At 34.1% G+C, this 26,833-nt stretch overlaps 3 protein-coding genes across 4 annotated transcripts; all 3 read right to left on the reverse strand.

Annotated features, from left to right (window-relative positions):
- Positions 1-5,525: 5,525 nt before the first annotated feature.
- Positions 5,526-6,471, reverse strand: LOC107460131 (snakin-2). 2 transcript variants are annotated; one of them, XM_016078462.3, is made up of 3 exons: positions 6,330-6,471; positions 6,162-6,210; positions 5,526-6,048 (listed from the first exon to the last, which is right to left on the reverse strand). In XM_016078462.3, exons 1-3 carry the CDS (start codon positions 6,405-6,407, stop codon positions 5,867-5,869), a joined length of 309 nt encoding a protein of 102 aa, XP_015933948.1. In that variant the 5' UTR covers positions 6,408-6,471; the 3' UTR covers positions 5,526-5,866. The 2 variants fall into 2 exon arrangements, with proteins under 2 accessions (XP_015933948.1, XP_015933947.1); XM_016078461.3 differs by having other exon boundaries at positions 6,162-6,213; positions 6,330-6,470.
- A 3,487-nt stretch (positions 6,472-9,958) lies between these two features.
- Positions 9,959-12,143, reverse strand: LOC107460173 (uncharacterized). Its single transcript, XM_016078505.3, has 6 exons — positions 11,748-12,143; positions 11,411-11,610; positions 10,771-10,911; positions 10,601-10,681; positions 10,200-10,324; positions 9,959-10,103 (listed from the first exon to the last, which is right to left on the reverse strand). Exons 1-6 carry the CDS (start codon positions 11,971-11,973, stop codon positions 10,055-10,057), a joined length of 822 nt encoding a protein of 273 aa, XP_015933991.1. The 5' UTR covers positions 11,974-12,143; the 3' UTR covers positions 9,959-10,054.
- Positions 12,144-22,469: 10,326 nt separating this feature from the next.
- On the reverse strand, positions 22,470-26,664 carry LOC110274548 (uncharacterized). The gene is made up of 13 exons (XM_021129025.2): positions 26,597-26,664; positions 26,425-26,457; positions 26,309-26,335; positions 25,909-26,211; positions 25,328-25,746; positions 25,017-25,279; positions 24,582-24,920; positions 24,332-24,480; positions 24,129-24,231; positions 23,675-24,023; positions 23,361-23,575; positions 22,660-22,812; positions 22,470-22,490 (listed from the first exon to the last, which is right to left on the reverse strand). Exons 1-13 carry the CDS (start codon positions 26,662-26,664, stop codon positions 22,470-22,472), a joined length of 2,442 nt encoding a protein of 813 aa, XP_020984684.2.
- Between the last annotated feature and the right edge of the window lie 169 nt (positions 26,665-26,833).

The raw sequence follows: 26,833 nt of genomic DNA on the forward strand, positions 1-26,833 counted from the left end.
GGATAAAAAGAAGAGAATATACAATAAATTCTAAAATATTAATGAAGCTTAGTTCTAATTAGATGAGCGGGACTTGTAGCTTTTTGCTTCTGAACAGTTTTGGCATCTCACTTTATCCTTTGAAATTCAGAATGATTGGCATCTATAGGAATTCAGAATTAAGATAGTGTTATTGATTCTCCTAGTTCAGTATGTTAATTCTTGAACACAGCTACTTATGAGTCTTGGCCGTGACCCTAAGCATCTTGTTTTCCAGTATTACCACCGGATACATAAATGCCACAGACACATAACTGGGTGAACCTTTTCAGATTGTGACTCAGGTTTGCTAGAGTCCCCAGTTAGAGGTGTACAGAGTTTTTAAGCACACTCTTTTTGTTTTGGATCATGACTTTAACCACTCAGTCCCAAGCTTTTCACTTGGACCTTCATGACACAAGCACATGGTTTGGGACAGCTTGATTTAGCCGCTCAGGTCAGGATTTTATTCCTTTGGGCCCTCCTATCCATTAATGCTCAAAGCCTTGGATCATTTTTTTTACCCTTGCGTTTTGGTTTAAAGGGCTATTGGCTTTTTCTACTTACTTTTTCTTTTTCTTTTTTCTTTCTTTTTCTTTTTTTTTGCCATTTTTTTCGCAAGCTTTGTATTTTTCACTGCTTTTTCTTGCTTCAAGAATCAATTTTATGATTTTTCAGATTATCAATAACATTTCTCTTTTTTCATTATTCTTTCAAGAGCCAACAATTTTAACATTCATAAACTTCACTATCAAAAATATGCACTGTTCAAGCATTCATTCAGAAAATAAAAAGTATTGCCACTACATCAAAATAATTAAACTAATTTCAAGATAGAATTCGAAATTCATGTACTTCTTGTTCTTTTGCAATTAGAAACATTTTTCATTTAAGAAAGGTGAAGGATTTATGGGACATTCAACTTCAAGGCATAGACACTAGACAATAATGATCATGTAATAAAGACACAAACATAGACAAAACATAAAGCATAAGAAACGAAAAATAGAAAAATAAGAACAAGAAAATTAAAGAACGGGTCCACCTTAGTGACGACGGCTAGTTCTTCCTCTTGAAGATCTTATGGAGTGCTTGAACTCCTCAATGTCTCTTCCTTGCCTTTGTTGCTCCTCCCTCATGGCTCTTTGGTCCTCTCTTATTTCATGGAGGATAATAGAGTGCTCTTGGTGCTCCACCCTTAGTTGCTCCATATTGGAACTCAAATCCCCTAAAGAGGTGTTGAGTTACTCCCAATAGTTGTGTGAAGGAAAATGCATCCCTTGAAGCCTCTCAGGGATTTCTTGATGAGGGACTTCATCATGCTCTTATTGAGGTCCATGAGTGGGCTCTCTTATTTGCTCCATCCTCTTTTTAGTGATGGGCTTGTCCTCTTCAATGAGGATGTCTTCCTCTATGACAATTCCGGCTAAATTGCATAGGTGATAGATGAGATGAGGAAAGGCTAACCTTACCAAAGTGGAGGGCTTGTCGGCCACCTTGTATAGCTCTAGAGGTATGATCTCATGAACTTCCACTTCCTCTCCAATCATGATAGTATGGATCATGATAGCCCGATCCACAGTTACTTCGGATCGGTTGCTAGTAGGAATGATAGAGCGTTGGATGAACTCCAACCATCCTCTAGCCACAGGCTTAAGGTCCGTCCTTCTTAGTTGAACCGGCTTGCCTTTGGAATCTCTCTTCCATTAAGCTCATTCCACACAGATGTCCTTGAGGACTTGGTCCAACCTTTGATCAAAGTTGATTCTTCTAGTGAAAGGATGAGAATCTCCTCTCATGATTGGCAAGTTGAACGCCAATCTCACATTTTTCGGACTGAAATCTAAGTATTTTTCCCAGACCATTGTGAGCCAATTCTTCGGGTCCGGGTACATACTTTGATCATGGTTTTTAGTGATCCATGCATTAGCATAGAACTCTTGAACCATTAAGATTCTTACTTGTTGAATGGGATTGGTGAGAGCTTCCCATCCTCTTCTCCTAATATCATGTCGGATCTCCGGATATTCGCTTCTTCAGGTGAACAAGTTGGTGACACTTGATTTCTAGTATGATCATGACTTACGGGAATTGGGTCGTGACAATTTCAAATATTTAAATTTCTCTTATCAAGTGATTAAAACTTTGTTATTTGTGAGTAACAAAAATGCCAATGCAGAAATTCCATTTTTGTTTTTCAGATTTCTATGATCATGCATAACTATTCGTCTTTCTTAGCTAATTTTGGGTTAAAAGTCTTCCTTTAGTTACCACGTTTCCACACATGTATTGCAGAAATGACTTCTTCCACCTTATCTAAGTCTTCCCCAGCCAAAAGAAAATGTAAAGAGAAAGTTGAAGAATCTTCTGACAAAACCAACTTGAAAATTTTATAGAAGAAATTTGGCATCATCATCGAAGATCCAATCAACACTATTAATGATGAGAAGATTTTGTTCTCCTTTTTTGTCAAAAATGAACTTCACTATTTTTCTAAGCCCCCTGAACTCTTCGAAGAAAGCAAAAAATGTTTTCCACTATTTTTCTTGCAATGAAGGACAAGATATTCTGATAAAGAATGACTTGTATGTTGCCTCATTCGTCGACCATGCTCGACCTTTTCGCAATAACCCAAAGATCGCTTTTAAAAATGTAAACTTCCTTACTTGGTATAAAAGGATGGAACCCCACAAAAAGGATTCTTGTCACTATTGAGGACTCTACGACCTCATGAGACTTTCTCAATTTTACCCATCAAGACATCATTGGATGATAGGGGCTATGTTGTGCTTTTGGAGTAAAACCACCAACAACCTTCATCTACCATGTGGCATGATTAGCACCCATCAAAGAATAACATGCATGGCTTAAAATATAATTTGCCTCCTAGTCATTTAGATTGTTTGGTCGATCAACCAAGAAATCTGCAATGACATGTCCTTTAATAGCCTTAGCAGGTACATACTGCAAATCATATTCAGTCAAGCAAGCATCCGTTTACCAATTTGACCATGCAGAATTAGATAAGATAGCATATATATGACAAGGTCAGTTGTAGAAATTATCTTGACGGTTTTAGCTACCATATAACATTTGAGTTTAGTGCAAGCTTACTATAGTGATAAACACAACTTCTCGATCAGTGTATAACGAGATTCGAAACTTGTCAAAACTCTGCTCAAATAGTAAATGGCTCATTCATTACCATTGTCATCATCTTAAGAAAACATGTAACTAATAATGTTGTCAGCAAGCAGCAATGTATAGTTTTAAAGGTTCATTTGGTTGAACTGTGGCCATCACGGGGGCATGAATCAAATAGGTTTTGATTGAATCAAAGCCATGCTGATGTGCCTGTGTCCAAATATATGCAGATTCATCTTTGAGCTTCACTATAGGAGCAAAAATATGAGTTTGACCAAATAATTTGGAAATGAATCAATGTAAAAAATTCACTTTTTCCAAAAAAAAGATTGAATCTCTTTCTTCGACTTAGGCGGTAGTAATTCTAAAAGTCGTTTTGGTCTTGTTTTGATAGATTACAATACCCTTCTTTTGCATGACATAACCTAAAAAATAACCAGTTGATACACCAAAAGCATATTTTAAAGGATTCGTCTTTAATCATTTACATCTCATGGTGTTAAATGCTTTATTTAAATGATCGAGATGTTGATCGTTGGAGATAAATTTCACCATGACATCGTTGATATAAACCTCCATAAATTTCCTAGTATATTCATAGAAAATAGCATTCATAGCTCGTTGGTAAGTTACCCCTGCATTCTTCAAACCAAAAAGTATCATTACCCATTTATAAGTACCTAAAGCACCAAAATATCGAAAAGTCGTTTTGGAAAAATCTTCAACAATGAAAATTTGATTATATCCAAAATATCTATTCCTAAAACTCAAAATCTTATTTCTGTTTGTAGAATCAACCAACTCATCTACAACGGGCATGTGATATTCATGTTTTGCATTATTTAAGTCACAAAAGTCAATATAAACACGTAACTTCCTATTCTTTTTAATTACTAGAATGATGTTGGACACCCAATTGATGTAACGAGTTGTGCAAATGAATTTGACTTTTAAAGGTAAACGATGTTCGACTAAAGAGGGATCGAGGCCAGATATTTCATCATAAACAAAACAATCTTTGTATTCATTCAAAAATGCAATTAGTTTTTCTCGAAAATTAGGGCCAATGTTTTTGCTAACATATGTTGGCCTCTTAACCTCATTATTTCCTAGATTAATTTCCTCAAGTGAATCTTGAGATTCGAAACATTTTTTGATATGGTCATCATCGATTAAGGCTTTTTCAAAATCCAAAGGTTCAAGACCGTAAATACAATCTGAAGAAAATTTGACAAAATTATTATAGAAAGAACTATTTTTATTTATATCGTCAGATAAATCAGTTGTCGATTCTTTTTTAGTATAAAGTTTTTTCAGATACATCAACGTTTGCTTGACCAACAGACCAAAGCATGCATAAATGACACACAATAAAACTGTCCCACCAAGTGTGATAATTTGTTATGCAGATATTTAGCAATCGAAACTAATGATTAACTTGACGATTGCAAACATCTAGAATGGTTCAAAATCTAATATCTAGAAACAAAACCTACTCCTCTTGCAAGTATCATTCTTATTTGTGTCAAAGTCTTTACTTTGTCAATGAAAAAGAAGAAGAAAAAAACTTTGCAAAATCAATAACAAATAAAAAAAATTGAATATACTTGATAAATTTAACATAAACAATACTTCACATAACTTCAAAGTAAAGGTTACAAATTACAAAGAAAGATAACTTGATAAATTACAACTAAAGAAGAGATGATTTTACATAAAAAATACTGTAGAATTGACAAGAATATAAAGGAAATGTAGAAGGAAACCTACACAGAAAACTAACTTAAGTAGGTTACAGAAAGTCGTTGAGATGTGTGAGAGAATAAGTGTGTTTCTGAGTGAGAATTTTTTGACCCCTTATTTGTTGTTCATTACGCTATTTATAAACATTCTCAACCATTCCTGATTTGCCATGTGTCGACTTTGGAGCACTGCAAAAAGTAACTGTTCCCGTTAAATACAGATCTGATAACCGTCTTGTACACAACGTTTACTAATTCTCTTAACGAATCTTACCTTTGTCGAGACGATCATCAACGAACTTTTTCGGTTAAATACTTCATTGTCGATATCACTTTGTCAACCAACAAGTATTATTCAATAATTTATTAGTCTTCTGGTACTGAAATTAATTAATTATTGTTTTTCTTATTTTAATTATCATATATTTATATATAAATATATATTATTTAATTTATTTTCAACGTATATTTTATATTCTAAAATATATGTTATATTAATAACTAATTTTAATATATACTCATCATTCTCCATTATTATAGATGGTCAAGAAAAAATAAAAAATAATACAAACATACATCATAACGATACATAAATGAAAATTACAAGAAAAGACAATAAAATACATAAGATGAACTTTATTTTACTCCAAAACAAACACTCACAAGGATTCAACACGCATTATTGAAATCAAAACACAGCTTATTATGTTACAGGACGCTGGTCTCGTGACCACATCATTTCATGACCTCTCATACACATATAATAGCAATTAGCAAACACAAACAAAATAGATAGCAATTAATTACTAGTCAACAACTTATTGATTAAATCTCATACACGTTTATCTTATTAAAAGTTGAAAGGGGTATATCCGATTATTATCATCCTTAATTGCTTGTCTTCATATTTAATTTGTAGGCAGTTGAGATGATTTCATTTGCATGGAAGCTGCTAATAAGGTTTAAGGGCACTTGCGCCTGCCACCGTGGGTGGTTTGGTTGTAATAACAGGGACACAGTTTTTGGTTGCCGGAAGTGCCCGGTGGTACGCAGTTGCATCTTTGGCAGCATGTTCCACACGCTCTCTTGCACATCCTTTGACGAGATGCTTTGCTGCATCTCACACTGCATGCTCCACTGCAATCTGATCCATGTAACCATCAAGCTATTATATATATCATTTTTTATTCCCTTAAACCTGGCTTAATAATTAGCCTTCGCCTTTTAAATTTAAAATTAAACTTAAATTTATCGTACCTATCTTCTTATTATTAACAGAATCCTCAATTGTCTGCTGGGGTGCCTCCTGCTACATGTTAGGAATCAAAAAGTAAAAGAGAGTATAATCATAGTGAACTAATATTAATTATAATGCAGAAATTAAGAAGGCAAAAAGAAAGTATAAATATAATAATCTTTAATTACCGATTCATAAGCTTCCCCAAGATGGAGGAGGAGAAAAGACACAATAAGGGAAGCAGCTAGAAGCTTAGAGAGAGCCATGACTTAGTATGGTTGTTAAAAAGTAGATATATATATATATATATTCTCCTTCACAAGTTCGCAGAATAATGGAAAACAAAGAGTTCTATTTATAGTTAAAAAGAGAAGTCCGTAAACAAAAGAATGCTCTATTATTATTATGGTTAAGATAATTGACTTTAAATCATGTTGTTTGTATATATATTATACAACATAACCAAGTTAGGGGTACATAACAAAACAGCCGCTAAGGGTGTGTTTGGGGTTCACATTGGAGAACAAAAAACTCGTTTGAATGTCTTGAACACTACATTGTTATATTTGGCAATTTTTTGGAATCTCTAACCCAAAAATGCTTTTATCTCCACCTGTGAACGTACGTTCACATGAAGCTAAAAATTCAAGCTTCTGCGTTCACGTTGGAAAGATTAATGACCGTTGGAGGAGTTAGGTGAAAAATTTATTTTATATCTACCAACTGTACCCTTCATTTCTTCTATAAAAAGGATGTCCATAACCATATAATTTCACACAGTAGTTCTCTCTATATTCTTCGTTACAGAATTTTTTTTATCAAACTCTTTCTAAGTCACTCGTCCGTATAAATTAAAATACATATTGAAATACTAAATATATATTAAAAATAAATTAAACAATATATATATTTATATACAATAAATGTTAGTGGACTGATTTTCTATAAACACATAGTATTTTTATAATAATATTGTATTAAAAGTATAATTTAGCTCTTGAAGAACTCGAACTTTGTTCTTGATGTTTGAAGGCATAGTATACTTTGGATTTTTGGAGAAAAAAAAAATAAAAACATACTTTACACATTCTTAAAAATATATTTTATAATTGGCAAAAAAGATATAAAGAAACAATGAGAATACTAAATATTATGAAAAATAGAATAAAAAAATTAAAATCATAAATCAAATTATGAATTAATTATTTTTAATTTCAGATTTTAAAATTTTAAAAATAAAGATTTGTAATTAAACCAAATCACAATTGGCACATACAGTTACTCTTAGTATCACGCTAATCTCCTATTCTCCATTTGCGATTTTCGAACCACAGAGTCACCCCGGCGCCAGTGCACTTCTCTGCTGTCTGGTCCGACAACGCCCAGCCTCTCTGCGTTTCACTTACGTGTCGTAGCAATAGAGGATCGCGCCGTAGCAGCTCCGTGCATCCTCGTTACCATTGTCCACCCGCCCGCCGCCCGTGCAGGCTCCACCGTAGGCTGCCGCCTCTCGTCGCGTGTTCAAGACGCACGTTATCCCTGTCATCTGTCCTCCCCGTCGCGCCGTTATTGCTGCTATGCCGCACCTCATCGACGTCGTCCTTCCTCCCACCGATTCGATTCCTCCTCCTCCTCTTTCATCTCTGGCTGCTGCGCATTCGGGTTCGAAGCCCACAGAGCAGATTCACAACCTCGCCTAGTCGAAGTTGTTGTTGCATGGCTGCTCCGTCGCCGGATCTCCTCCCTTGCCTCCATGTGTCGCTGTCGACTCTCTCCACCCTACAAATGTGCTGGATGTTCAATTCACTAGATATGTAGATGTTTTTTTTTAATTCTTAATTGAATAGTTATTTTGTTCAATTCAGTTTAAGTATATACAATTAACAAATGTTGGATGATCATTTCACTAGGCAGCCAAATGATTATTTTAATAACTATGTGGATGGTTGTTTGATGACGATCCCGCGACGATAATGGAGGAGGGGCTATAGAGGTGGACGATGATGGCCGATAAGCGAACTTCAAACGCCGGAGAGGGTGTTTGGGTGAATTCCTTTGGTAAATTAGTGTTGGGATAGTTAATTTTTTGAAATAACTATTTGAATTTTTTGGCTTAAGTAATTTAAGAAATTTTCTTTTTTTTTCTCTTGTATTAAGCCCATTATTTATATTGTTTAAATTTTTCATTGTCTTCCTAATAGAGTTGATTGGTGAATTAACATTTTGAATCTTAATTACTGGTGTGAAGATTAATGAATACAATGGAGACTATAATGTAGTTTTATCCGTTACGAACTTATAGATTAAAATGATCGTTTGTCCGAGATATATCTTGAATTTAACTTAGTTATCATGACTAAATCAAGAATTATATTAAAAAAATGTTATATACATCGATTATATATATGTTTGTATTAAAAATGATTAATAAGAAGTTAAAAAAATAAAATTTATAACAAGAAAAATATTTAAAAAAAAAAGAAAAATACTATGGACTATCAGAATTTATTATTTTTTGTCATTATTTAACTATTAACTCAATTCTTTTAGTTTAGTTCTTTTAATTTAGTAATCTAACAATACATATATTTTATCCTATATTTTTAAATACTAGCCAAAAACAATAAATTCTAATGTCTCTCTATTACTTCTCTTAAAAAAATACACAAAACATGTAGTGTAAATATTAAATCTTTTTATAAAAAAAGATTAGGATATTCATTCAAATAGAAGTTTTCAGTAAGCGATAGATAGAATTGCCTACTCACTATTTAATTTGCTTAATACATAAAGAAAAAGTATAGGTAGACAATGAAAATATTAAACAATGTAAATAATAAATATATCAGATGTTCATTTTACTAGTGTACGGATGGTTATTTTAATATTAAAATTTAGACAATTAATTTAGAAGTATAGTATGTTTTAATTTGATTGGTGATTATTTATATTGTTCAACAAAATCATTGTCCCTAGTATTCCCCATATATAAATTAGCAATTGGTTTCTTCCGTTCTCGCAATGGTAATCCTCATTATTCCAAGGGAATCAGTGTTTTCAAACCCAATGTTAATATATATGAATAATAATTGAATATGGCCGACCTAAGGAGAGTCAAATTATAGGAGCAAGTTGCATTATTATTGTGTTTTGGGGCAGGGGAAATAGTAAAGGATGAAGGGTGGGTTCGGTTTTTCGGATACATGGAAAATTACGATTGCTGAATTATTATCCTAACAACCAAACACATTACCAAGTGCCCTCCGTAGTGTTAGGCTTTCGTAGATCGATGGTGATATATTTGGATCACAGTTCATGCATTCTGTAGCAAGATCAAACTATAGTTTATGTCACATTATTCTTTTAACTTTTCTTTCAACTGTACTCGCTCCGTTTGCATGCCATTTTATCAATTATCTTTCAAAAACTCAAATAAAATTATACAACATTTCAATTTATAAAACTATTAATTTTCAGATTCCCTGAAACAGGAACTGATGCAATGCACATAAGAATACAATCATATGAATTCAACTATTCATATTAAAACAGCCAGCTATCTATGTATCTGTATAAAATATATATTAAAATAAAAAGTATATAAAACAATATATATAAATATATGATAGCTGTTGTTCTTTATACATAGCATTTTATTTTTATCAAAAGTCCCTGTTGTTTACATCCAGCTCAAGTTGATAACGACCTTTTTAAATGCATGCTTTCTCTTTATTAATTATATATAATAATATTCCCAGGCAAATTGACTTGTCATTATAGCTAGCGAGGCATGCACACATCAATTTGAGTCAATTACTGATAAAGTACTAAATTAAGTTTATTTAGGTTACATGTTTTACAGACCCACATAAAAAGCTTCTCTTGGGGATCTTAATGATAATTTGTTTTAGTTTTAAACTACTCCTGATGGAAGCCGAACTACAAGTTGTCCCCCAATAATGCTGCACCGAAAGAAAACACAAAGGATCAGGAATTTAAACAAGAGCATAAAAATTAAGATGTAGATTGTTCAATTGATGCGAGTTTATATTATGCACCTCTTGACATAGTAGTAGCAAAAGTCTGCTAGGATGAAAGTTTGGACAATTTCAGATATAAGCACCATTGAAGGCCACAATCCATAACCCAAAACAACTAGTAGGCGTCCGCGTGTATCGATTACCTGAGGAAGATATGCATAATCATATATAGGTCACTAGACCAAGGGTTTCTGATTAAATATGCCTTTTAAGTATTTCCAGAATAGAACAAGTTCCTCTAAAGTGATCCGAAATTGGTAAAGTGCGAAAGTGAGAGTTTAATCACCTTTAACTCAAGGTAGTAGGACTTACACATGATAAAAGTTACGAATTCAAAAGTGATTAACTCATTACTTTATCACTTTTTCCTTCCACGATTTAGGTGATACAAAGTTAGAGACATGTTAGTTTGACCGAACCTGGAGGACCCAATGTGCACAACTCAAGAACCTTGCTACTCCAAGTGCAAAAACATAATGTGCTGTGATTGGTTCAACAATCTGAAAGTTAAATTGAGGAATTAATTAGAGTTATAAAGAATGACATGCAAAGGAAGAAGTAAAAGGCATAAATATATTTTGTAAGAGACCTTAGTATTCTGCATAACCCGAAGCTGTGGTAGAACAGAGACGGCTTCAAGATAAACACAGAAGGCCCAGAGAATCCTGTTAACGATAGAATTCCGGGTCGTTGGATGGATAAAGAAGGACACTACAGCACAAGGTGCCACCTGCATTTCGCCACTCACAGCACTCAGGTAATCATAGAACAAGCATTATTCAAACAATGACAGTTTCGTACTTAATGCTACTCTGAGCAATTATTGTTACCGAATGTAAGAAATGAGATATATTATAAGTGAAGTATACTTTTTGTTCCTGAAGTTTCGAAAATACTCCGAAGTTTTATTTTGTTTCAATTTTGTCCAAAAGTTTTTAATATGCATCAAATATATCTCTTACCGCTAATTTTTCAAAAAATTTAAGATCAATTCAACAACAATTTTATAAGAACAACCTTTAATATAAACAAATCAAACATAATTTTCGTGCATTATTGTTAGATTAGTCTTAAATTTTTTGACAATTTAGCCGTCGATGGTATATTTGATGCAAATTGAAAACTTCTAAGACAAAATTGAAACAAAATAAAATTTAGAGGCATTTTTTAACTTTTTGCCAAATTTTAGAGACAAAAAGTATTAACACACAATGAAAAGGCATACTTACGACCAAGTATATAGCGAGATTATCCTTATCATCCATATAAGTGGATTTGAGTTTGAAGCGGATCATATAGATAACCCAAAGGGTGGTTACCAGTGTTGCCAGATCCAGAATTGTGTGTATATCATATTCCATCACAAAACTGCAGTACAGTCTAACAGCTAGAAACAAAGCCGTCAGTTCCTGCGACTTCAGTGACAGCCCTACAAATATTCAAAAGACACACTATTCTAAGATAGATTATTGCTTTTCCTAAAATCACAATGACAACATTTGACTCAACAAGAATAAAAAGGAAATCAATTTGATAAGGAAGACCCAATATGATAAGAAAGGGTACCAGCACAAGTTTTATCCTTGGTGAGCTTGTAGATGAGGAGGGAGATTCCCAAAGCATGAACAGCCTCGGCGGCGACGAAGAGGTTGTCGTGGTCGTTGACTACCATCCTGAGGAAGACAAGGGCGGCAATGGCGGAAAGAAGGGCGAGAAAGGCCTTCATTTTTGGGGGCTGGCGCCGAACCCATGTTGTCACGGCGTATATAGGCCTCTTGTTGTTTCCCTTCATTCCTTCTTCTGAATAATTGAGACAATAGAAGCTGATGAACTTTGCAAAATGAAAATGGGTTTGGAATTAAGGCATTCAGATTTCAGAGTGTGTTGTTGGAGTACTACTTTGGAGTTTGTGGGACACGTGGAATTTCGGATACACCTGCATGTTTCTTAACATGAAAAACGCGACGGGTGGGGTGGGTTGCTCAACTACACTCTTATTTTGTCTTTTCTTTTTAATATCCATTACAATAATGGATTTTTTATTTTAATATTGGAGAATGAATAGAGTTTTATGTTATCTATTAATGGTGTGCTCTTATATTTATTTACCATATGAATTAGGATTGATGTTTGTTAATAAGGATGTAGTGTTGTATTGTGGAGGTATTGCATATGTTATTATGCTGTAATTAATTATGTAATGATCGGAATTGTATGAGACTAAGTTTGGGCTAAATTTGGAAATATAAGGAACTAAACTAAAAAATTTGAGACTTTTTATTAAATATACAATTTGTGGCAAATTTTTAAAGTTGGATTGTTAAATCTGTCCTGCAGCAGAAAGGGTCAAATAGGGCAGTAACTTGTTTGTCTTGTTGCGACTTCTACGAATTGAGTTTTGAAGTGAAACCAATTTTATTATAAGATTTGATTAACCAGATTTATTGCTCTAAAACTTCAAAATTTTAAGAGTTGAGGATTGGAAATTGTGAATTTTTTAATATTGGTGGTCAAAGCCGAAAAAAAACATATTTCAACAACTTATGCACCAATTTTCAATGCTTGTAACTCTTAAAATTGAATTACAATTGGATTACAACCAAAACACACTTATTAATGTTACAAAAATAAAATTTTATAGTATTCTGATGACGCTATTCTATACAAATACAATACGTAGAATATGTATTGCATTGATAATACGTAGACTGTGTATTGTTTTTATAAATTAAAAAAAAATAATTTGACTGTACTTTGCAAATTGTACAATTCTTATAATTTTGCATTGCAAAATACGATAGTTTTCAATATCAAAGAATTACACCAAATTTTATTCGGATGAACATCTAATAACATTATTTTATCATATTTTATCATTTTTAATAATTATCTTTATATAAAAGTATTTTTCTGAGAGTTAGTTCAAAATTTTTTTGTCAGAATTCTAACGTAATTAATTAAAAAATAAGTAAATAATTTTTAATTAATCAATTTTAAATAATTATAATTAATAATTATTAGTTTTATAATTTTAAAAAATAAAATTTAAATAATTATTAATTAATAATAATTTAAAAAAATAAAATATAATTTAAAAATATTTATTAGGTTATTGTTGCCTAGATTCGCTATTAATTATATAGCGGAATTGAATTAATTATTGGCCATTTTTAGATATTTGCTATCATCATTAAATAGTATTTCATAACCAGAATTTTGTTTTTTTTTTTTTTGGTCAAGCATAACCAGAATTTTAACATCTCATATTGACTCGTATTTATAGAATTTAAAGCTTTTATTGACTTCCTTTTAATTCCTGTTTATCCGAGATTTGGTCAACCATAAAATATTACAACGTAATGCCACGTCTACTCACCTTATCCTCAAATTAGAGCCCATTGCTTTTCTTTTTTTTTGGGTAATTAGAGTCCATTGCTTTCGAAACTCACTCACTCACTGATAAGGAAAAGCGGCCCGAAACCATAAGAATTATAAGAAAAATAGAAAGTAGGTTTTTGTCCCCATAGTTTTTAGTCTGTCGTGATAAAAAACAGACTGTGGGTCATAAAAAACAGTTTTTGTCCTCGGTATTTAGAATACATTCTAAAATCAATAAATCATTGCTAACTTTCAAATTATTCTATTTAAGTTTTACACCAGGTCCAAAAAAAAAAAAAGTTTTACACATTTTAAAATTATTTTAGTTAGTAATCTGTTAATAAATTAACAGTGTGATAAAATTAAAACGATTTTAAAATATTAGAAACTTAAATAGAATAAAAATATTAAAGACAAAAATGATACGTTACTCATAGAAAAATTATCAAATTAAAGGAAATGAAAGTAAATTTTAACAAAATAAAATACATTATAATTTAAGATTTTTGCTCATCATAGAATATTTATAAAATAATTAGTAAATAAACTTTTTTAAAAATAAAAAGAATGAGTATGATGTATATATAATAAAATATAAATTATACTTTTTTTATGTCTAATATATCAAAATTCTTTAATGTTTAATTTAGTTAAACTTTAATTTTTATTTTATCCTTTAATAATATCAATTTTTACGATAGATAATTGTTCAATTACTTTTTTTAATTTTATCTAAATAAATTACTCTTAATCACCTTTTTTCATTCTAAATACATTTATTTTTTAGTTTCAGTATTAATCACATTACTTTTATTCTAAATATATTTATTGTTTAACTTCACTCTTAATCACATTACTTTTATTTTAAGTAAATTTATTTTTCATTAAAAAAATTAAAAAATAAATTGAATAATTATCTATCATAAGCAAATTGAAATTACTGAAAAAAATTAAAATTTATTTTAAAAGTTAAAAATAAAGTTTAATTAAATTTAAGGTTAAAAGAGTTTTATATACTTTATTATATATATACCATGCTTTTTTTTCCGAAAATTTATTTACTAACCATTCTACAAGTATTGTAACACCCTAATTAGCCTAAGCCTTACCTCGCGTCGTAAAGCAAATGTTAATTAAAGGTTACGACAGTTCTAAGTTTATACATATATTATATAGAAGGAAGTAATAACAACTAGAAGCCCGATGAAGAACATAGCTCAAAAACAGGATTTCAAAAGCGCAAAACGTACTAACGAAACTACTGACTTAAAACATAAGAAACATGTATAGAATAACAAAACATCATAGTATAATAGTATAATATCATAAAATACTAGCCACGACTCGCGGAGTTTGAGCTGGCTAGCCATATACAGACCATGTATGAAATTAGACAGTAAAAAACAGATATATATATATATATAATAACTCAAAAGGACTCCAAAAGATATTCAGATCCTCCGCTCCTGTCACCAACTAGATAACTAACCGAGGTGGGTTGCGACCTGCATCTGAAAAACACAACAGAAATATGGTATGAGAACCGGAGGTTCTCAGTATGGTAACAATGCCTAGTGATGTAGGATATAAGACCCCGGGACGCCAAAGGCAATCCTAGACTCCATATCCATCACAAGAATTCAAGCTTAAAGCATACTAAACCAAAACAGCATAATATGTAATCCCTTAATACAACTTAAGCCGTAGTACTATAACAGGGTAATCTATCTTAGTGAATTTCTACTCTAATCAAACACCGCTGTCCCACAGCCTTCACCAACCGATCCGCCATGCGATCCCATCGTCACCGCCGTTCGAACCTGCTCAACCCCAATAAAAGCACAAGTATATACAATACAAGTAAAACACAAGTAGAGGCATATACAACAATTAATACAAGTAGCAATTAGACATGTTAAATAGATAGGGAACATAATATCAAGTCGGCAAAGCATACAAACAGGTAAAAAATGCATATGATGAATGTCTGCCCTACTGGCTGTGATATCATAGTGTCGGTTCAACTGCCAACCCGACACATCTCCATAGAGATGTTGTCCTTCAGAGTTATGGTGTGGGAACCCTCAAGATATAGTGTTCGGATCACTATCCAGGGTTTTGCACCTGTACGCTCTGATGATCCGAAGGGATGTGAGTGGGATCTATTGCTACTGACCTCACATCTAAGTGCAAGCAGGACGAACCACCGCCCTTACGCTGCCGCCGCTACCTCGACAGGCAGGATCCAACCTCAGCCCTTGCCTGGTGCATAACGTCTCATAATCTCAATGAAAAGTGATACAGTGGTTTTCAAAAACATTTGTAGTACAAGATGGATCCATCACTTCATTCAGAGTCCTCGACTCCTTTCAACCACTGTTCATGCATAATTCAGTTCCTTGATTTCGCATAATACAATGACCGCGACACAATTAACTCAAAAATGAATCGAAATTACATAATTGATTGTGACACAATTAACTCAGAAAAAAAGAGAAGCAGAGAAAAATGGTAAAGAATCTGCAGGTTTGAGAAGTAATGGATGTTAATAATAAAAGATTTCAACATGAACTTAAAGATTTTTGCATGTGAATTTCAAGTTCAACTGAAAAGAATTTAGCTACAACAGAAGAAGAAGAAAAAAAAGCCTTTTAGAGAAAAAGAGTATATTCCTGGTATCTTATATTAAATTCATAATTCATATCAGAACTGTTTGGGAGATTTTATTTTTTCGAATTGTGAAAGTTGATGAAATGCTTTTTCTTTGCCTTTGTAGAATATTTGGAAAATATTCATTGTATTCATTATTTCTTATGTTTTTTTATTTAATTTTACTAGTTTTCTAAGGTTGTCCAAGAGCTAAACTCAAATTTAACACATAAACTAAAAAATTGTATTAAATTTGAGTAAATCAAGAAGAATTTTGAGAAAATAAAATAAGAAGGAGAAGATGAAGAAGAAAAAGATGAAAAAGTAGAATAAGAAGCAGTAGAGGATGAGGTGGAAGAGGAGAAAGAGTTTTAAATTATGTAGAACAATGAGTCTAAATACACCATAATTCACTCAGAAATGAACATAAATTATACAATGACTGTGACACAAGTAACTCAGAAATGAACCAAAATTATATAACAATTGCGACACAATTAACTCAGAAATGAACCGAAATTTACCATAATAATTGCAACACATAAACTCAGTTCGAAAACAAGCACACAAACAAGACTGAATCATAAAAAAAATACATCCAAAGTCAATTTTAAATCAGACAACGTCATTAATATCTTTTTTCTTCTTTTTTGTTTGATATTTTCTCTTCTTTTTCTTGGTTTTATTCCTATCAAAAGAGTAAATCAAAAAGAATTCTGAGAAAATAAAACAAGAAGGTGAAGATAAAGAAGAAAAAGATGATAAAAAAAAGAAGAGAAGCAATAAAAGATGAGCAGAAAGAGTTTTGAATTGTGTAGGAGAACGAGTAAAAATACACCATAATTCACTCAGAAATGAACCAAAATTATAAAATGATTGCGACAGAATTAACTCAGAAATTAACCGAAATTACATAATGGACTGCGATATAATTAACTCAGAAATGAACCAAAACTATATAACAATTGTGACACAATTTATTCAGAAATGAACCGAAATTACATAATGATTGCGACACATAAAATTAGTTCGAAAATAAGCACACAAACAAGATTGAATCATGAACAGAAACACATCCAAAATCAATTTTAGATCAGACAACATAATCAACATGGCAAAAATTTAACAATAACAATAACGATAACTACGATAACGATAACAACGATGTGTATAAGAAGAAGACGACAATGACGATAACGATAACGATAACAATGATGATCATGATGATGATGATGATGATGGAGGAGAGGGATAAAAAGGAAGGAGGAGAAGAAATTCCAATGAGAAATGAAGAAGAAAGAGGAGGAGGAAGAGGTGATGGTGTTGTTGATGACAGTAACTAAAGTAAAAAATAATAAAAAAAGGAGGAGGAGAAGAAGAAGAACGCATGCGTGAATTTGAAGCAAGAAGAAGAAGAAGAAGTAGCGTGAGGGGAGAAGAAACCGGAAAAGAAAGCGCATGATCTAAATCACTTGGATGAACTTGGATGTAGAGAATAACTATTTAATATATTTTATTAATTTATTGGAAGACTTTCTGGTATGAAGGTGTACTTATTGGAAGAGCAGAATTCCATGTACAGTACACCTCTTTGCGTTGACATTGAGTGAGCGAAAAGTAACTCCATTTCTTCCATGTACTACTACCTCTTTGGTTGACACTAAGTGGGTGAAAAGTAACCCTCGCTAGCAACCGCAAGGGCTTTGGTGATTGAGAAACCCCAATCCTCCTGTGCCTTGAACGACTACCGCCTCCCATTAACAATTCACCGCACATCTACTGCTTTGCCTCAGTGAGGACGTTAAAACCTTTGTATTCGTTGCCACTGAAATCTTCAACTTGCTTCCTGCAATCTTCTCATTTGTCGTATACGCTAGGAATGAATTCTTTTCTTACAGCATAATAAGAAAATCTCTCTAACTCCATTGAACCACCGAAAGAAGCTTTCAATGGAGAAACACCCTTTCACCAACACACAAGACCCTTTATTAGAGTTTCCTTCACGAGTGAAATGATCCTCTCGCCTCTGGTTAGATATGCAGTGGAAATAAGTATTGTCATTTTAGAACGTCTCATCATACCTTCCCATTAATCTAAGACCATTTCTAGTAGGGAACTCATTTATGGGTCACTTTTCATAAAAAGTAACTCCACATAAGTTTTTGCGTCATAAACAGTAAATAGGAACTCAAAGCATCTCTTTCTTCTCCATTAGGAAGAACTAACTTTAGTCCCTATTGTGACCCCACTTAATTAATTAATTAATTAAAATTAATATAGTTACTATTTTTTGTAATAATATTATTAAAATGTATAAATTCAAAAATTCACTAATAAAAATATTAATATTTTAAAAAATTAATAACTTCATATATAACAATAGTGCACAATATGTAATTCGAGATCAAACTAATTTGTGAAATACGCAATATAAGACAAAAAGCATAGTAGAACTCTATAGTTAACGACAAGTATTGTGAAATTGCCATATGTGTTTAATTAAGTCTTCTTTCAACGGTTGATGCTGCGTAATTATTTAATTAATTATTATTTAAATAATTTTATTAAAAAATTAATATAAATTAAACTAAATAAAAATATAATTATTTATTAATTATAAATGTATATAATTATTTATTTTTATAATAATTTGTCATGTGGTAAAATATTATTGGACGATGAAAATCCCTGTTCAGATGGACTCTTTCCTCTTGGAAAATACGCTGAGTGTAACACCCTACCACACTGAGCTTTACACTTAAGTCATAAAACAGAGATGGAGTGCTATTACGACCTCTAAATTAAAATGTGTACATATTATATTAGAAGAATTATAATATACTACGAGTCTTAAAAAATAGAGGAAATAAAAATCGCGAAATAAAAGCGTAATGCTCAAGTAACGAGTTATCCTGCATACTAAGAAAGCTATAGCTGTTAAATATAAAGTAACCAAAAACAGGAAAAGAGGGTCAAAGATACAAAGTAACAACCTCCTAACTCAGCCCGCGAAGTCAACACTGGCTGGAGAATATACACACATATATATACATATCCAAAACCCAAATGTACATAAACAAAATCCTATCTCTCCATAAACCTCTAAGAGGATCAAAAGAATAAGTTATGCGGAGAGAAAGCTAAGTACATATATATACATCACTGTACAACAAAATAACCCAGTAACCACTTCGCTTCAGGAGTCCAGACGCCTAACGAAATGCCTCTCGACCTGCATCTAAAAAACAACAACATAGTATGGGGTAAGAACCAGAGGTTCTCAGTATGGTAAAGGTGCCACACACATATAATATATAAGGTCTTGGGAATGCCAGCGGCAATCCTAGAACGCTGACACTCAGATCAGAGAGCTTAAATGATTAAACAGAAGCCGTAAATGGTGGTTTTCTAAGAGTATCTAAGCCTAACTTAACTTAATCTTAAATCTAAGTCCCATACTGCCATTCCTCCATACCTCCATCTCCGTCAGCATATCACAGATAAATAAACAGATAAAGGCAAGCACAAGAAGGTTACAAATACTGCAAGTAACAATATATATTTAACATGGCAAGTACACTTAGGCACACCCAGTTAATGCACAAACAAGTAGTTCAAGTAGTATGCATATGATGCATGCTTGTCTTATGACTGATGAGGCTCATCTGTCGGTTATCCAGCCAACCCGACAAGTTCGAAAACCTTAGACATGTGCATCCCCAAGAGTCTATGCAAAGCTTTTTCTCAAATAATCAATATTGCTCAATAGGGGTTAACATTTTCGGGAATTTATAAGTGCCCGGTCACCCTTACGTCATAGGGTTAACAGAGTATCGAGTTTTCAACCTGGTACTCGTGGTGGCAAGTTACGGTAATTTACCCAGTGAATATCATATCTCAGATCATTTAATCATTTAAGCCAAGTATTACACATGATCAATCATTTAATTATCAAGCCAAGTATCATACATGATCATCGGTAACATTTCATAATCAATTAATCACTTTTCAACTTTACTTCACCTCCAAGTTATCTCCACTTCCTAACTTCATCTAATTATCAGGTTTAATACTATTATTAATGACTAAAGGAATGAAAATAAAGGTTTAGAAGTTTGAAATACGGTTAATATTATTGAAAACCATGTTTATTGAAATAAGGGCCATGCGTACGCGTGGCTCAACGTGCGCGTGGGAGTGTAAAAATGTAGCTTGCGCTCGCGTCCTCTTGTCATGCATACGCGTAAGTGAGTATCTCATGTCACGCATACGCGTAGGGTTCCTCGCATTCGTGCAACCAAAATTCTGGCCCACGCGTACGCGTGGGTCATGCGTACGCGTTGACGTATGTTTCTTAAAAAGAAATTGGCAGATCAACCAGAAAGCTGCAAATCCATGGTAAGTTTAGCTGCAAAATTACATATTCCCCATCCAAACTTCTGATGGGCATAACTCAATCGTTTTATATCATTTTCCTTCCGTTCTTCGAATGGCATAAACTTCACGAATCCAATTTTTATTTAAAACAAGTTAGAGTCAATCTAGGGTTTCAGAAGCCAAGTTATAGCCCACCGAATTTCAGCCCAAAACAAAAATTTTTGCAATTCTCTTCCAAACCTCATTTTCAATTCAGAAGTTTCATTTTAAACACTTTCAAACCTACCAATTCAACACTGCATATCCTTCCTCATTACCATGACAATGACCACAATAATCATATTTCAAATCATCCACAAATTCACCAAATCACCACTAATTCATCAAGCATCATCAACTATAAACTTACATTCTCAAATCTATAATCAACAAGCTATTCAATTCACACATACACCAAACCAAACCAACTAATTTACAAGATGCTAAGCAATAATTATATACACATTCGTTCCAACCTATCCTATGGTCATCTAGCCTAAGTTTTCACAGAACATTATATATTAAATGCAAAAAATCTAAAACATACCTTGGCCGATTTTCACGTAGCGACCAAAGCAATTTAATTAAAACTAAGACAACCCCTCAAAAGCTCAATAAACTCTAGGATCAGTTTCCTCCATGTTCCAATATTCACAATTTCAAGCTCCAATTATTTATTCACAACCTAATACACATTTATAACACATATATACCCAATTTAATACTCAAAGCTCAAATTCAATGAAATTAAAATAGAATTATGGTATCCTCACCTTACCCAAGCTTTACATAAGCAAGAGTGAACGTTTTTCTCAAGCTAATTGGATCATAAAAAGTCAAAAAGAAAAGAAATTCAATATCTCCACTTAATTTTCCAAAACTGGGGGAAGAAGTGGCTGAGAAAAATAAAGCGAGTTACCTATAAAATTGTTCCAGTAGAAATGTAGAGCTCGACACGGTGGTCGCGTGGCTGCAAACGGTGTGGCGATCGGAGGAGTTACGGCAAATTGAATTTACCGTAAGGGTTGAAAACGTTTTCCCGTTCTTCCCTTCCCTCTGCTCGCTGGAATGTGTATAAGGGAAGAAAGGGGAAATGTTTGAGTTTCATTTAATGTCCTTTTAGGCTGGTTTGGGCCCGGTTCAACCGGTTCGGTCCGTTCGGTCCAATTTTGGACCGATTTTTTCGAAATTAGTGTCAAAATTCTTGTTTCGATGAGCTCTATCCTAATTTAATATAATATTTGCATTTCTAATATTCTTTATTAAAAACTAATTTATCGACTAATTATTTACTAATTTAATGGGGTTTACATCCCACCCACCTAACAAAGAATTTTGTCCTCAAAATTCGAATTCAGTTACCTGAAAAGAGATGTGGATAGTCTTTCCGCATATCTGATTCGAGTTCCCAAGTATGTTCCTTAATACCAGCTCGACTCCAAGCTACTTTTACCGAATTACTTCCTTCCCACGTAATCGTTTAATGCTGGTGTCATCAATTCTCACCAGAATTACTGGAAGTGTTAGATCTTCTCTCACTTGGAATGGTTCCAGTTTTAGAACATGACTTGCGTCAGGAGTATACTTCCGAAGCTATGACACATGTAACACGTCGTGCAAGTTCGAAAGATACGTCGGTAAGGCAATTCTATAAGCCACCGGCCCTATTCTTTTCAGGATCTCAAACGGTCCAATATAACGGGGATTCAGTTTCTTAGTCTTAATAGCTCTTCCCACTCCGGTAGTTGGTGTAACCTTCAGAAAGACATGCTCCCCTTCTTCAAACTCCAAAGGCTTTCACCTTTGATCAGCATAGCTCTTCTGACGGCTTTGGGCTATAAGCATTCAGCTACTAATCTTCTTTATCTGCTCAATAGTTTCAGTTATCATCTCAGGCCCTAATATACTTCTTTCTCCAGTTTCATACCAACATAGTGAAGATTGACATTTTCTGCCATACAGAGCTTCATATGGAGCCATTCCGATGCTTGCATGGTAGCTATTATTATAAGCAAACTCTACTAATGGCATATACCGGTCCTAGCTCGCCGGCTGGTCCAAGACACAAGCCCTTAATATATCTTCCAATGTTTGAATAGTTATCTCTGATTGACCATCTGTCTGAGGGTGATACGCGATACTCAAACTCAACTGAGTCCCAAATGCACGCTGAAAGGCTCCTCAGAACCTTGATGTGAAACGAGGATCTCTATCAAATATAATGGTAGAAGGCACGCCGTGCAACCTGACAATCTCTTTGATGTACATTTGGGTCAATTCCTCTATTGTGCAACTTATTCGAATGGGGAGGAAGTGAGCTAATTTTGTCAGTCGATCCACAACTACCCAAATAGCGTCACAACCAGTCCAAGTCATAGGCAAACCTGTCACAAAATCCATTGCAATACTCTCCCATTTTCATTACGAAATCTCTAAAGGCTGAAGGGTTCCTAATGGTCTCTGATGCTCAACCTTAACCTTATAACACGTTAAACATTTAAATACATGCAATGCTACATCAATCTTCATTCCTGACCACCAGAACATCGCTTTCAGATCTTGATATATTTTAGTGCTTCTTGGATGGATTGAAAACCCACTCTTATGAGCTTCCTTCAAAATACTTTATCGTAGGTCTCTGACATTTGGCACAACAATCCAGTTCTTGAACCTCCACAAACCATCCTGACCTTCTGACACTCTCCACTATTTTCCCTGTTCAATTACTAGTAATACCTTATGTAACGCTTCACCATCTTGATGAGCCTTCAGTAGTTCTGATTTAAAATCACTTGAAATCTGCAACTGACTCAAACACAGAATTCTATATTCTTCTCTAATTCCCAGGTTTAAACCTTGAAATTCCTTTAATAACTTTTCTTCTCGTAGCATCATCCAAGCTGCATACAAAGACTTTCGACTCAGGGCATCCGCTACAACGTTCGCTTTTCCTGGATGGTAATTCAATTCAAAGTCATAATCCTTTAGAAGCTCCATCCACCTCCTCTAACGCATATTTAATTTTTTCTGCTCAAAGAGATACTTCAAACTCTTATGGTCTGAGAAGACGTGGAACTTGACACCATAGAGATAATGCCTCCAGATTTTCAGAGCAAACACAATAGTAGCAAGTTCTAAATCGTGAGTCAGATAGTTCATCTCATGCAGCCTTAATTGCCATGAGGCGTATGCTACAACATTCTGGTGCTGCATCAGAACGCACCCCAAACCCTTTAATGATGCATTACAGTACACTTCAAACGGTTCACTTAGCTTAGGCAATACCAACACGGGTGCAGTAGTCAACCTTTGCTTCAATATTTGAAAACTCTCTTCACACTCTGAAGTCCAGACAAAAGGCGTATCCTTCCTAGTCAGCTTATTTAAAGGTAAGGTGAGCTGTGAAAATCCCTTAATGAATCTTAGATAATACCCCACCAAACCTAGGAAACTCCTAATCTCTGTCACTAAAGTTGGTCACTCCCATTTCATCACTGCTTCCACCTTAGCAGGATCCACAGCTATTCCTTGCTTGCTCACTACGTGACCAAGAAATTTCACCTCACTCTTCCAGAACTCGCATTTAGATAACTTAGCGTATAACTTCCTGTTTCTCAAAATTTGCAGCACAGTTCACAAATGATCAGCATGCTCCTCATCAGACTTTAGAGTAAACAAGAATATCATCAATGAAGATAATGACAAACTTGTCCAGGTACGGCCGGAAAATCCTGTTCATATAATTGATGAATACTACTGGAGCATTAGTCAATCCAAAAGACATCACCGTATACTCATAATGACCATAACATATCTTGAAAGCAGTTTTCAGAATATCTTCATCTCTAACACTTATCTGATGATACCCGAATCGCAAATCAATCTTAGAAAACACACAGCACCCTATAACTAATCCATTAGGTCATCGATTCTAGGTAGCGGATATTTATTCTTCACAGTAATCTTATTCAATTGCCGATAATCAACACACAAGTGCATACTTCCGTCCTTTTTCTTTATCAATAACACTAGCGCTCCCCACGGAGAAACACTTGGTCGAATAAAGTACTTACTCAACAGATCTTCCAGCTGAGCCTTCAGTTCAACCATTTCTAAAGGTGACATCCTGTACGGAGTAATCGGAATTGGACCAGCTCCAGGCACCAACTCAATTACGAATTCAACCTCCCGGTTAGGTGAGAATTCATTAATATCATCTGGAAATTCACATACAACCGGAATCTGCTCTAAACTCTTATCATCACCTGATACTCCCGCAGTTAATAACATAATACCCTGACATTCAGTTCCAGAACAGTTTACTATCATAGAGTTCAAATAATAACTATTCACCACAACTGGCACTTCCGACCCTTCCGGCATAAATTATACTGACTTTTCAGAACAGTCAAGCAAATCATGATTCTTAGATAACCAATCCAATCCCAAAATGAGATCAAGACCAATCATCGGCAAATAAATTAAATCATGCACAAATTTACGTTGCTGTATTCGAAATGGAACTTGTGGACATCCTAACCTAGTCACCATAGCCTCATGAGTAGCATTATGCACTTTCAAATCATAACCTAAAACCACCATCCTCAATCTTAATTCATTAGCCTTTTCAAATGCAATAAAGGAATGAGATGCTCCTGAATCAAATAAAGCATTTAAGATTTTAATAACCATTTCATAGTTACCTCTAATAAGTGTCTCAGATCCCTCAGTACCTGCTGCAGAAGTAATATATACTCTCTCTAGCTGTTGTGCCCTACCAATCTCATACTTTTTCTTCTCCGGACAATTATTGGCCAAATGCCCGGGCTGTCCACAAAAATAACATACCCCAAGTCCTGATTTGCACGGAACTCTAGGATGATACTTTTCACACCTATGACAGTTTAAATCCTGCTGTGGCTGCATTCCAAACCTTCTCCCTTGATTAACATTAGTATTCAACATTTTGTAATTACCCTGACCTTGATTCTGCTGCAGAACAAAACCTCCACGCTTGAAATTTCTACCTCTCGGAGCAAAGTTCCTCCCTGAAGGCCTCTGGAAAGGTACCCTTAGACTTCCTTTCTCTACTGCCACCTTTTTCACATATTCCTCAACCACCCTATTCTTATTCACCAATTCAAAAAATACTCTGATGTCCATTGGGGCAACAAAGTGCAAAATATCGCTCCGAAGACCTCCCTCATATTTAATACACTTTCACTCAGCAAAATCTTTAGGCGCACCTTGACAGATACAAGAAAAGCGACATAACTCCTCAAACCTGTTAGTATACTCAGTAACAGTCATTTGGCCCTGCTTTAATTGCATCAATTCAAGTTCCTTGGCATTTTTGACTGAATTAGGAAAGTATTTCTTATAAAACTCTGTTCGGAAAACCTCCCAAGGAATCGCAGCACCATAAGGCTGCAGGATACGTCGTGTTCCCTGCCACCAATACTGAGCCTCACTATGCAGCTGATAAGTTCCAAATTCAACCCATTGCTCTTCAGGAACCTGTTGAGCTTGCAACGCCCGTTCTATAGCCTGAATCCAATTATTTGCATCAGTGGGATTTGAGGTTCCCCTGAAGGTTGGAGGGTGAACTTTCAGAAATGTAGCAAGTGTCATAGGACCGTCCTCATCATTATTGTTCCCGTGATTATCCTAGTTTATCTGATTACCTAGTGCCTCGGTTGTCGCTTGCATAGCTGCAGCCATATTTCCCAGAGCAGCCATAAAATCTATTGGATTCCCTGTCGTGCTAGGAGTAACGGTGCCTATCCTACCTCTATCTCACCTGCGACCGCGTCCGCGAGTCAACATCTGGTTCCTATATACACCAAACAAGTGATATTAAGTTGATCAGTTTCAATATCACAGGTCTAATGCTTTAAGTTCCAAATGCATGTTTACAAATATTTATGCCATATATATCAGTCAGATATCCTAATGCACATTAACACATATACAGAGAATGCACAGAAACATGATCAGTCCGTCTTTCAGGATCTATAGGAACAAACTGCTCTGATACCATAATGTAACACCCTACCAAACTGAGCTTTACGCTTAAGTCGTAAAACAGAGGTGGAGCGGTATTACGACCTGTAAAATAAAATGTGTACATATTATAGCAGAAGGATTATAATATACTAGGAGCCTTGAAGAATAAAGAAAATAAAAATCGCGAAATAAAAGCGCAATGC

Source organism: Arachis duranensis, chromosome 8 (genome assembly GCF_000817695.3).
Source record: "Arachis duranensis cultivar V14167 chromosome 8, aradu.V14167.gnm2.J7QH, whole genome shotgun sequence".
Taxonomy (NCBI): Eukaryota; Viridiplantae; Streptophyta; class Magnoliopsida; order Fabales; family Fabaceae; genus Arachis; species Arachis duranensis.